At 45.9% G+C, this 13,668-nt stretch overlaps 1 protein-coding gene and 1 long non-coding RNA gene across 4 annotated transcripts in view; one reads left to right on the forward strand and one right to left on the reverse strand.

The window, feature by feature from the left end:
• Positions 1–13,668, forward strand: part of LOC118147844 (uncharacterized) — a 148,755-nt gene that overhangs the window by 58,350 nt on the left and 76,737 nt on the right. The window lies entirely within an intron of this gene.
• KLHL6 (kelch like family member 6) overlaps positions 1–13,668 on the reverse strand; it is a 66,057-nt gene that overhangs the window by 19,182 nt on the left and 33,207 nt on the right. For both annotated transcript variants that reach the window (XM_078350247.1, XM_035275071.3), the window contains exon 3: positions 2,097–2,546. In XM_078350247.1, coding sequence (XP_078206373.1) covers positions 2,097–2,546 — 450 coding nt within the window. The remainder of the gene's footprint in view (positions 1–2,096; positions 2,547–13,668) is intronic.

Genomic DNA, 13,668 nt, shown 5'->3' on the forward strand with positions numbered 1-13,668 from the left:
TTAAATAAATATTCATTAAAGTTTTAAAACTTTCCACAAAGAAAACACCAGGCTGTGGCAAATTCTACTACACATTTAAGGGTATGTTTGCAGAGTGAATGAATGAACAGTGCCTCTAAAGACAACCAAAAAAATTAGAAAAGAACACACAGAAAAAGGGAGAAGCTCCAAAAGAAACTCAGACAATCCCTGGGCCACATTTGGCTGAGGCTTCTACCAATGGCCTAATGAAGGAGGCTTGGTACCGAATCCCAGAACCACTGCATAGTGAGGCATGAGTGTTCATGTGTACACACTGTTAACAAGATGTTCCTATATCATTACTTCCTCTCCACTAAATTCGTACTTGTCTTTATGAAGTTCTGAATAAAAATCTTCAAGAATTGTTAAGGAGAACCAGGTAGATCCAAATGATATGTTTATTCACCATTCGTAGTACCCATTTAATCATTCAACAAGCATTTGCCAATTACTGATTCACTGTATAGCAGTATTAGAACTCTCCTAAGATCTGGAGATGAAAAGTGTAATAAGACTTATTTCCTGCTATAACAAGCTCCCAGTCTAGAGATATTTACAGATGATAACTTCAAATGGTTATCGTGCAGCAATTGGTGCTTGATAGAGCAATGCACCAAGTGCTGTGAAAACATGGAGAGTGGCTGGGTGTGGGGCTCACAACTGCAACCCTAGCACTTTGGGAGCTGAGGTGGGAAGATCACTTAAGCTCAGGAGTTCAAGACCTGCCTGGGCAACATAGTGAGACCTTGTCTCCACAAAAAATTTAGAAATTAGCCGGGTGTGGTAGTGCATGCCTATAGTCCCAGCTACTTGGATGGCTCAGGTGGGAGGCTTGCTTAAGCCTGGGAGGTCAAGGCTGCAGTGAGCAGTGATTGTACCACTATATTTCAGCCTGGGCAACAGAGCAAGACCTTATCTAAAATAAATAAATAAATGGAAAAGTCTCTGGAGAAAGTGATGCGTGGACTGGGTTTTGAAGTAGTAGAAGTCAGCTAGATGAAGAAGAGGAGAAAAGCATTTGAACAACACTCGTATTGACCTGGAGGCAGAAAAAGCACATCTACTTTGGGGAACCCCAAGCAGGGCATTAGGACTGCAGCAGAAGCGGGAGGGGGAGAGGATGCTGAAGAAGCAGGCGGGAGGTTAATGAGGCAAGACCAGGCTCTGGGAACACCAGCAGGAAGTATGGGCTTTATCCTGAAGGTGATGGGGAGCCAGTGAAGAAAGCAAGCCCAGGAGCAGGAGGATCAGACTTGGGTTTCAGATATTCCAGCTGGTGAATAAATTGGAGAGAGGCTAGACGTGGGGCAGGGAGATGAGTTTTGAGAAATTTCCAGAAATTTAGATGATGAGAGTCCAAATCCAAGAGATGCAAGTTTTCATCAGAGTGGGCAAGGACGAGCAGACCCCCATGGAATAGTGACTAGACAGGGTACGTTCTTGTTTTTGTTTTGTTTTGTTTGTTTGGAGATGGGATCTCACTCTGTCAGCAAGCTGGAGTTCAGTGATGCGATCTTGGCTCACTGCATCCTCCTCCCAGGTTCAAGCAATTCTCTTGCCTCAGCCTCCCGAGTAGCCGTAGCTGGGACTATAGGCACGCACCTTCATGGCCAGCTAATTTTTTGTATTTTTAGTAGAGATGGGGTTTCACCATGTTGGCCAGGATGGTCTCAATCTCTTCACCTTGTGATCCACCTCCCTCGGCCTCCCAAAGTGCTGGGATTACAGGCGTGAGCCACCGCACCTGGCCCAGGGCATGTTCTTATTTGTGTGTGCAGTGTGGCCCCCAACCTCCCACCCTTCAACAACTGGGAAGAGGAAGCATGGGCCAGGCGTGGTGATGAGTGATTTCTACATCTCACCTAATCCTCTCAGTAACTGTCTGAACACATGGGATCGGACTCACAGATCGGGAATCAGGGATTCTGGAACTGCCTGACTCATCAATGAGCAGGGCAGTGTTTTCTCCTTAATGCCCTAAGGACTTTTGAATCCACTTTGCTTGCATCTCTATGAGTCCCTAGCTAATTCCTCACTTCGCTGGTTAAATATAGCACCCCTTATCTTTGACTCACCTCATTGCCAGAAAGGTGGTACATCCTGGCTTCCTGGAGCAGCGGGAAGACCTCTGGACACTGCCTGATGAGAGGATCTGCTTCTACTGTCTCCACAAAGTACCATGGGTCCAGAAGCGGTAAGCGCACGTTCTCAAGGACGTAGGGGAGTGAGCAGAGTCGTTCTGATGGCTTGTGCCGGACCCAGCTCATCACAGTCTCAAATACCTGAGCCTCCTCAGTCACGTAAAGGTCATCACTCTTCAAGATGTGGTGCAGAGTGTCCACGGGTAGGTCAAGGAACTCCTCAGAGTTCAGAATCTGCACAAAGTTTTGAACAATGTAACTCTGAACCTGCTTCTTTAGAGTGTCCAACGAGTGTGTATCAGCCAGCCTCAGTATTCCAACACAGTTTTCTGGGTTCAAGGCTTCAGTGAGGAAGCTGGCACAGGCATCCACCATCCGCAGAAACTGATGGAATAGAAAGGGCAGAAAGGAGGCAGAAAACGATGAGTCCACAAGAGGTTTATCAGTGAGTTGGGTGTAGTAGCCAAAAATGGGAAACAACATTTGTCCAACAGTACTGAAATACATGTAATACATTCATACGGTTGACAGCTCTACAGTTACTTCAACGCATGTTGTAGGAGAATATTAAACAAAATGGAAAATGTTCATAATGTATTGAGTTTTAAAATCCGTTTATTGGATCTGATTAAGCCTCTACATTTAATCAGCAATTTTTGGGAAATACAGGGGAAAGAGGAGCCTGCTAAATGACGCCATGGCAACACAATCAGCAAAATCCAGACTGGAAAACTCGACAGAACAACTTGGTCAGTTTCTTCAACAAAACATTACAAGGGGGAAAAAAGAGAGAGAGGAGAAGGAGAACCTAAAGATAAAAAGAGATTTAAGACACGTCAACCCATTGCAAAGTACAGATTTTATTTGGATTCCTGATTCAAGCTATATATATATATTTTTTTAAAGTTGGAGAAATGTATACAATGACTAATATTTGGTGATAATGCAACAATTATTCATTTTAGGTGCAATAATGGTTTCATGTTTATGTTTAAGAAGAATCCTTATTAGAGATATAACAGAAATATTTGCAGATAAGATGAGAAAAACACTTTGCAAATCGTATGTACATGAGGATTCTGTTTTTATAAAGAAAACATACAGAATAAAGTCATAGAAAAAATACTAAAGGATATAGGTTATCAGGTATCTTAAGGCAAATTATTCTGTAGTAGCAACCCCCACATCTCAGGGGCTTACAACAATAAATGCTTCTCTCTCACATGTAATACGTTCATACAGTCGACAGCGCCATAGACACTTAAAAAACACATGGTAGGAGAATATTAAATGAAATGGAAAATGTTTATAATGTATTGAGTTTTAAAATCTGTTCATTGGATCTGATTAAGACGCTACATTTAATCAGCAATTTATGGGAAATACAGAGGAAAGGAACCTGCTAAATGATGCCATGGGAACACGATCAGCAAAATCCAGACTGTGGAAAACACCATGTGTGTTCTTCCCAGGGCTCTTCATTCCAGGGCCCAGGAATGTGGAAAAGCCCTTACCTGAGATATGCTGGTCTCATGACAGAAGGGGGAAAAAGATGGCAGAACCACACAAAGGCTTTTAAAACTTCTGCTCAGATGGGGCACATGCTACATTCATTTATGCAAAACCATCCAGAGTAAGTTACATGGCAAAATTTGTCATCAAGGGAACCACAGTTCTCCAAGAGAAACAGGTATCATGGGATAGACAGGGAATATACTATACAGATAGCAGAAGGTACAACACACTAATAAGACTATGAGAATTTTTCTAGTTTGGTTTATTTATATATTTTATTTATATACTCTAAGATGAGTAAGTACCACTTTTGTCATTAAAAATTAATTTATAAAATTATTGATTAGCTGTCAGATCCCATTTTTAAGTTATCAGCATTCTCATAAAAATTCAAGTCCCAGCCAGGCTGGGTGGTTCATGAGGTCAAGAGATCAAGACCATCCTGGCCAACACGGTGAAAACCCGTCTCTACTAAAAATACAAAAAAATTAGCCGGGCGTGGTGGCACATGCCTGTGGTCCCAGCTACTCGGGAGGCTGAGGCAGAAGAATCACTTGAGCCCAGGATGTGGAGGTTGCAGTGAGCCGAGACTGTGCCACTGCACTGCAGCCTGGTGACAGAGCAAGACTCCGTCTCAAAAAAAAAAAAAAAAAAAATTCAAGTCCCTTATGCTTGTACAGCACTTTACAGATGACAAAGCACTGTTATATGCATTGTATTTTTTAATATCCATTTTAAAGATGAGGTGTCTCCAATGCATTGGTTCATTCTTATTTGTTGTTCTCTAGAGCTTAGCTTTGAACAGTTCAGCCCCCTAGCTCCCTTCCCTGTCGACTGGACTCCTTATAGGGTCAAGTTCTTGGTGCACATGGATTGATCGATTAATGGGAGGAGAGGAAAAGGGAGGCTAAGGAGGCACGACCTGGTGGGGGAGGCCTTCTGAAGGCAGGTTCTGGTGAGAGTAGGGATGGTACAGACCTAACTGGGGAGGGATGGCAGGAGCTGGGGGGGAGTGGGGCTATGGAGCCTGAAGGTTGAGGGTGGGCAGGACTGGTTCTAAGAGTGGACCAAGGTGACCCAGGCTCTGGACTTTACTCCAGAGCATGCCAGGGAACACATCCCTGACTTTTTGGATCAATCTCTATTGCAAAATATTTTCTGTGTCAGACCACATAGAATTGACAGTTTAAAAAGCATTTCTCTGGCTGGGTACAGTGGCTCATGCCTATAATCCCAACTCTTTGGGAGGCCAAGGCAGGCAGATCACCTGAGGTTGGGAGTTCAAGACCAGCCTGACCAACATGGAGAAACCCGTCTCTACGAAAAATACAAAAAATTAGCTGGGTGTGGTGGCAGGTGCCTGAAATCCCAGCTACTTAGGAGGCTGAGGCAGGAAAATTGCTTGAATCTGGGAGGTGGAAGTTGCGGTGAGCCAAGATCACGCCATTCCACTCCAGCCTGGGTGACAAGAGTGAAACTCCATCTCAAAAATAAATAAATAAATAATAAAAGCATTTCTTAGAGGGTCAATGCAAAGTTGGAGAAGGCCCGAATTCTGCCTCAGAGCCCATGTCTGCTGGCCTCTACCGCCGGCAGCTCTGCTCTTCGCATGAGCAACCATGGAAACGGTTGAGACTGAGGCTGCTAACACCTGCTTGGTCGTTAGCAGATTTTTCAGTTCAAAGAGTAAAAACATGCAATCAAGCCCAAGCCCCTTGAGCCCTCCGAACCGGACACCAGAGCCCTATCTGGCCCTGTTCACAGAGACGTCTATGCGAGCTGAAAGGAAACTCACTTCAATGGTAGCCCCCAGTGCAAAATGCCACGACCATCGTGCCAGCGTTTGCATGAGGGAAAAACTGAATAGATATGTCTAGGTACTTAGACTATCTCTGGGAGCCCGCACAAGACCTGATAACAGTGATCTTGCCTATGTTGGTGATAATGAAATGTTTATTATTCATTTTAGGTGCAATAATGGTTTTATGTTTGTGTTTAAGAATCTTTATCTTTTGACACACAACTGAAATATTTGTGGATAAAATGAGAAAAGCACTTCACAAATCATATGTACATTATGATCCTATTTTTATAAACAATAGAATAAAGTCACAGAGGCCAGGCACAGTGGCTCACACCTGTAATTCCCATCCAATTTTCTCATTTATAGAGAGAATACGAGAAGGTAACATACAAAATGCTAGCAGTTGTTATAAAGTTTTTAACTGTGAGTTTACTGTATGACCAAGCTTTAAACTTGAGCATGAACATTGTAAACTCAGGAAAAAAATACATAAAATAAACACTTTATTGTGATTTTAAAGGACACAATGAAAAAATAAAAGGTAAAAACTAAGCACTAACTGTAGGCCAGACTCTACACACTAAGAGTTACTTGATTCCCACCGCAACACCGTGAAAGAGGAGTTTCTTATGATCCCTGAGGAAGCCAGAGCCAGAGGACTAATCTCCTCAGAGACTTACAGTTAATCAAAGATAGAACTAAAGTTTGAACCAGTCATCTCTGATTCCAAAAACGCAGGTTTTTTATACTATTGTTCAAGCTGCTTCAGGTCGAATAACGCGTGTGGCGGCCAAAGGCTTGCCAGACGCCAAATGTCATTTGCACTGGGTAGCTCAGATGACCTGATCTGCCCCGGCACAGAAAGGACCAGCCAATTCCTAGTTCTGCTTGATGACTATTGATGAGCAAAGAAGGAAAACCACAGAGGAGAATCCAATCAAGTCCTGAGGCTCACGTTTGTCAGAAGCACTGACCCAAACTCGTCTCTCTTCTCTCCACCTGTCAGCTGACCCTCCAGCCACCTGTGTATGGACCAAATGTGAATCAAGCATGTGTCCTTTTTTATTTTACGTCATGTTCTGGAATACACGTGCAGGCAGAAGGTGCTGGTTTGTTACCTAGGTATACATGTGCCATGGTGGTCTGCTGCACCTATCAACCCATCATTTAGATTTTAAGTCCCAAAGGCATTAGGTGTTTGTTCTAATGCTCTCCCTCCCCTTGCCCCCCCACCCCTGGACAGGCCCTGGTGTGTGTTGTTCCCCTCCCTGTGTCCATGAGTTCTCATGGTTCAGCTCCCACTTCTGAGTGAGAACATGCGGTGTTTGGTTTTCTGTTCCTGTGTTAGTTTGCTGAGAATGATGGTTTCCAGCTTCATCCATGTCCCTGTAAAGGACATGAACTCATTCATTTTATGGCTGCGAGCATCTATTAATATTACATAGGCGGCTTCCAACTAGTGCTGGGAGTACAGAGGTGAGCAGAGACAAAGTGCCTGTGCTCACTGAAGCCGGCAGACTAGTGGAGGCAGCAGATGCTAACCAAGTGATACAACACGGAGTGCGACGGAACAGCGGAGACAAAGGCTGCGCACCCAAGGCCAGGGATTCCACCACCTGAAACCAGGGACGGTCCCACTCCCACCCTTCCATCTCCCACAGTCTGGCTGTCAGTCCTCACCAGGACTCTCCCCGACAGAAACCCAGCTACGTTCACACCCGTCTCCTCGCCTTCTCCAAGGAGTCCTTGATGGCTTCTCCTAGTGATTCTAACATGGAATCCCTCTTCTCTGTGCTCCACTGGGGACCTCATTTGCCCCATTTGTGGAGCACCCAGAGCATTTCCGTCGTGTACTATGGTCAGCTGAGACAAGCATCTCAAAGCAGCTTCTAGGTCATACTTGTGTATTTATTTCACAATAATAATGCTAGCAGCATCTAGCACAGAGCCTGGCAAAAGAAGAGAGAGACAGAGGAAGGACATATGTATCGCCTACCGGGTACCAACATCTGTGCTAGACACGTTCCCATTCCTGATTTCACCTAACATTTTATTTTTAACAAGTCTATTTTATTTAACAGGTAAAAAAGGGAAGGTGTTAGAATTAGCATTTGTAGAGAAGCACGAATAAAGAATGTGAAGAGCTGTGCACGTTCGCACTGGTAGGAGGTGGCACGGGGGATGCTCCAGTCAGCATCGCACTGCCTTTGTAACTTGCTGCATTGTTGAGCTAACAGAATGCCAGGGGGTCTGAAGAGGCTTTATGAGGACAAGGGTAGGTGGGGGATCTCCAAGTTGCCAAAATTCTCCCAAAATATATTTTAATAAACACTTCTGAGTGTGAGGGGTGTCGGGCAGCATCACGTCATCCCAACAAATGGCTGGGAAATTGTTGATGTGCATGGCAATTGTGGGAACCAGAAATGGATTTTTTTTTTTTTTTTAAGATGGAGTGTTGCTGTGTTGCTAGGCTGGAGTGCAGTGGTGCAATCTCGGCTCACTGCAACCTCCGACTCCCTGGTTCAAGCAATTTTCCTGCCTCAGCCTCCCAAGTAGCTGGGATCACAGGCGCGTGCCACCACACCCAGCTAATTTTTGTATTTTTAGTAGAGACGAGATTTCACCATTTTGGCCAGGATGGTCTCAATCTCCTGACCTCGTGGTCCGCCTGCCTCGGCCTCCCATAGTGCTGGGATTACAGACTATGCTTTTGCTGTTTCACATTCAAGTTTGTTCAAGACTAAGTTTTCTGTCTCGGCCTGTCCCGATGACACACGAACTTGTTTGTTAGAGCTGCGAGATGACAGATAATGGCGAAAGACAGCCAACTTCCTGTTTGGGGGGACATGTGAGCAAAAGGTTGCAGCCAGGCACCTGACTCTCAGATGGGGAGGCTAAAAATACAAACAAAGGAAACACTTGAGAAGCGTCTGCCTCCAAGAGAACGCACTGCCTGCTCCTCACCTCCACTGTCCTCTGCTTCTCCCTGATGTTCTCCAAAACCTGAGGTCCTAGGGGGCTTCACCCATGTGACTCCACGTCTCCCACAAGGTGCCTTCAAATCCACTTCAGGATCACTGAAATCCCATTTTAGTTTACATCAGCAGTTCCACGGATCATGGTGTCCAAGTGGCCTTGGAGTTATTGCAAAGGTTCTATAAGGACATTGATATTCTCACCTTCAGCTCTGACAAATCAGCGTGTGTGAAGGGCAAGTTGATGAGATTAATAAAATTTAAATTTATTTCAAAGTTTTTCTGAATTCATTGTAATTTTTTTTTTTTTGAGACAGAATCTTGCTCTGTCACTCAGGCTGGAGTGCATGCTGTGATCTTGGCTCACTGCAGCCTCCACTTCCTGGGTTAAGCAATTCTCGTGCCTCAGCCTCCCAAGTAGCTGGGATTACAGGCTCGCACCACCATGCCCAGCTAATTTTTGTGTAATATTTTTAGTAGAAACAGGATTTTGCCATATTGGCCAGGCTGGTCTCAAACTCCTGGCCTCAAGGGATCCACCTGCCTTGGCCTCCCAAAGTGCTGGGATTATGGGTGTGAGCCACTGTGCCTGGCCAATTGTAAATTTTTGTCAACACTTTTCTTCTCTGGCAATAGATAGTAAAAGTAAAGCTCCTCTCCTGTGAGGTCTGTATTGGTGTTTAAAAGGGGTCTTCATGCTAAGAAATTGTGAATTACCTTTGATCCCAATCTTCCCTCCTTATGTCTCTTCCCCTCTCCCAGCCAACGCTCTAGTCTCAATCCTATGGCAGCGTGCCCCACAGCCCCCAGGAAGGACGTCCTCTGCTCCCTCCTTTCAGTCCTTGCTCTAGATTTGGCTGAGAAATCTGCTGGTTCCTGGAAGCCTCATGGAGTGGGCAGAAAGGGGAGGAACTAAGACCTGCAAAAGACCTGTCACTAAGGCAGGGCAGGTGTGGGGGCTGAGGCAACTGTGGAAGTGGACTGACCTCAGAAGTGGAATCAGAGGGAAAAGACCCACAATGTGGCCAGCGTAGTCAAGATTCAAGCAGTAAACATCCCCTGAGTTTCCAGAGGCGACAGTGGTGGCCCCAGCAGGCTAGCAGAGCACAACGGGCAGTACGTGTGAGCCACATATTCAAGGGGCAGGTGGTATGGCTGGGGCACAGTGATTCAGCCCAGCGACAAGGTAAAGACCAGGGAGAAACACCGTTGTAAAGACGAGGTGGAATGATTGTATCTGGAACATGGTTGATGCTCAGGGTGTGGGGTATGTGTGTGGAGGGCATGGGGGCAGGTGTGGAAGCAGAAGCCAAGCGCTGAGAAGCAAGCCTGTGAATGCAGGCAGCCGCGGGTGTGGAAGGCTGAAACAAGTATTCCAGGTTCTCTCTGCCTGGAATGCTTTTTTCCCCATCCTACTGCCACCCATTCCATGACATCCAAGTCAATGTCCCCTCCTTTCTGCCTTGGGCTCTACTTGGTTTGTCCAGTGGGCTGGAGGCTCATTGAGAATCTTTCAGGGATAGTGGCGGACAGTGGATAGATGGAGTTGGAGGTTCTGGGTTTTCTTGCAGAACCCCACCCATAGCTCCACCACATGATGAGCTGAATTCCACCCCACCCCCACCCGTCTCTCTCTCAGCCAGTTTTCTCCTTTGGAAAGTGCTGAGAACCTAAAACCCACCTTGCAGGCTGATTGTGAGGGTACTACCCAGCCTGCTAACCCACAGAGTCATCGTCAACATCAAATGAGATATGGAGGAGACAAAGTTGCTACATAAGTGTGATCTGTACTCCACATTTATAATCTTTATTTTCTCCTCACAGATTCTCACAAATCTCCTTGCACTTAGAACATGCTTAGTAACTTATGGCTGTTAGGAGCAGTTAAAGTCAGATTCTGGTAGCAATATGGGTTTTCATTACGATTAAAACCCCGCACCCCACTTCCTGTACTTCAGGGGCCATAGGCAGCAACTGAGTACAGGCTTACTCAGGAGAGCGTGAGAGAGCAGACAAAAGAAGATCACTCTTGGCTTCTGAGTTTCTAAATAGGCTTTCAGAACTTACACTAGAAAAGAGGTTTTGAAAGAAATACCAGTTAGTGGCAAGAACCTAGCCCTTTCAGCCTCAAAAGTCAGAATTCTCAAGAGTCTAGGCAGAAAGTTTATACTGAAACAGGAGACGGGGGAGAATGGATGATAATGCAAGAGCCAGCTTTTCCCACCCTGGAGGCAAGGACTGGGCTTCTTAGTGTCCCCTGGAAGGAGACCAAGTAATTTCTGTTGGGGTCTTGAGCAGTTTTTGTTTTTTTTTTTTCTTGAGACGGAGTCTTACTCTGTCACCCAGGCTGGAGTGCGGTGCCTCGCTGTAACCTCCACCTCCCAGGTTCAAGCGATTTTCCTGCCTCAGTCTCCTGAGTAGCTGGGATTACAGGTGTACACCAGTAGATCCAAGATGGCCGAGTAAGAGCAGCTCAGGATTGTAGCTCCCAGCAAGAGCACGGAGGGTGAGTGGTCGCGGCATTTCCCGGTGGATTTTTATTGCCCACAGACCAGGAGATTCCCCAGGCAGAGGAGCGCCATGGGTCTCCAACGCGGCTGTTTCAGCTGGCATGGCTGTTTCAGCAGGCGCGGCAGGTCTTCGCACAAAAACAACTCACATGGGTCCGGGCACCATTTCAGCTGGTGACTGGAGCACCTGGGAGACAGAGTCGCCATTCAACTGATAAAGAGGGGACTGAAACAGGGAGCCAGGCCAGGAGATTCTGGGCAGGAAAGCACCTCCAGTGTGGCTGTTTCAGCCAGTGCAGTGGGTCTCTTCACAAAATCTCACACAAATCCCGGTGCTTTTTCAACTGGCGACTGGAACGCCTGGGAGACAAAGTCCCCCATTCAACTGAAAAAAAGGGGACTGAAACAGGAAGCCAGGCCAGGAGATTCCCAGGTGAAAAAGTGCCACGAGCCCCCAGCGCAATCCAGGCACCATTTCAACTGGTGACTGGAATGCCTGGAAGACAGAGTCACCCGTTTAACTGAAATAAAAGGGGTCTGAGGCAGGGAGCCAGGTGATCAGGCACGGCCGGTCCCATCCCCACAAAGAGCAGCAATCTGAAATGCTCAGGATTGAGAGTTTCACAGCAAGCACAGCTGAATCCGGGACAGTCCTGCTCTATGGGGGAGGGGCATCCGCCATTACCAAGGCAGTCCACCACTACTGAGGTAGTCTGCCATTGCTGAGGCAGTCCACCTTTGCTGAGGCAGCCCGCTATTACAGAGGCAGCCTGCTATTGCCAAGGCAGTCTGTCATTATGGAGAGAGTTCGCCATTATGGAAGTGGGCCACCATTGCCGAGGCAGTTCTAACCATACCCCTATAAACAGGACTGCAGGGAAGTTTACATGGCAGCTGGGCAGAGCCCACAGCAGCTCAGCAAAGCCTCTACAAGCAGACAGTGACTAGGCTGCCTTCTTGCTGGGCAGGGCAGCCCTGAAAAAAGGCAGCAGCATGACAGAAACTTATAAATAAAGCCCTACCTTCCCAGGACAGAGCACCTGGGAAAAAAAAGACTGTTATGAGTTCTCCTGCAGCAGACTTAAATGTACTGCCCAGCAACTCTGAATGAAACAAGGGAGCTCACAGCTCAGCACTTGAGCTCCTATAAAGGACAGACTGTCTCCTCAAGCAGCTCCCTGACCCCCACATATCCAAAGAGTCACCTCATAAAGGAGAGCTCAGACTGACATCTGGCAGGTATCCTTCTGGGACAAAGATAGCAGAAGAAGAAACTGGCAGCAACCCTTACTGTTCTGCAGCCGCTGCAGGTGATCCCCAGGCAAGCAGGGTCTGGAGCAGACCTCAGCAGTACTACAGCAGAGGGGCCTAACAGTTAGAAGGAAAACTAAGAAACAGAAAGAAATAACTTCATCATCAACAAAGCAGGATGTCCACTCACAGGTGCGCACCACCACACTCGTCTAATTTTTTGTGTGTTTAGTAGAGACAGGGTTTCATCATGTTGGCTAGGCTGGTCTGGAACTCCTGACCTCAGGTGGCCCACCTGCCTCGCCCTCCCAAAGCTCAGGGATTACAGGGATGAGCCACAGCACCCTGCCTCATGAGTTTTTAATAATAAAAATAAAAGTAACACACATGGCAAATTTCTTAAACAAACATGGCAGTGCCCTGATTAAGAAATCATTCTCCTTTAAGATGGAGAAATTTGCCCAAGTCCTTCCAGTCATTGTCCAGGTCAGTAGTTTGGGGCTGGCTTGCTTATCTATGATGCAGAAGCCTGACAGTCTGGTTAAGGAACAGGGGACCTTGGCCTCTCTAGAACTAACACTCATAAGGAAACTGAGTACAATTGCTTCAGAGAGAAACTTACTAATTTTTGTCAAGAAAGTAAAAGAGATTTGGGTTTTTTCTGAGGCAAGGGATTACCAGAATAGGGAAATTAACAATAAATAAAGCTTGCCCTGCCTCTGTGCTGTGTCTGTCATCTCCTACTTTTCTCATTAAAACCAACATCTCTATGGAAGTTCATCACTTGAGAGAAAATAAATGAAAATGGGGCAGGGTGTCAGGGGAGTGGAGAAAAATAATAAAAATACTTGATGCTAAGTGATTCTGAGTATATTAAAGTTGGATTGGCACGGTGGCTCACGCCTGCAATCCCAGCACTCTTAGGAGGCTGAGGCACTTTGGGGGGCCCAGGTGGGCAGATCACTTGAGGTCAGGAGTTCGAGAACAGCCTGGCCAATATGGTGAAAATCCATCTCTAGTGAAAATAAAATATCAGCTGGGCTTGGTGGCATGTGCCTGTAGTCCTGGCCACTTGGGAGGCTAGGGCAGGAGAATTGCTTGAACCTGGGAGGCAGAGGTTGCAGTAAGCCAAGATCGTGCCATTGCACTCCAGCCTGGGCATTGCAGTAAGACTCTGTCTCAAAAAAAAAAAATTAATGTTGTAAACATAACAAGACAAAATGAAATTATAAGTGAATAAGGATATGATTAAGCAATGGGGAAAGCTAAAAATTCACATCGAAGACAAAAGTCTTCCAGGATATGATCAATAGCTATGACTAAATACTAGTTTTCAACTTTTGTACATTAAAAAAGCTATATTTAAAAATGATGGATCAAGTGACTAGTAGGAAAATATTTGAAACATACATTACAAAAGATTACAGTCTTTATTATTTAAAAAGGTTTTC

This window comes from Callithrix jacchus, chromosome 15, assembly GCF_049354715.1.
Source record: "Callithrix jacchus isolate 240 chromosome 15, calJac240_pri, whole genome shotgun sequence".
NCBI classification, from domain to species: domain Eukaryota; kingdom Metazoa; phylum Chordata; class Mammalia; order Primates; family Cebidae; genus Callithrix; species Callithrix jacchus.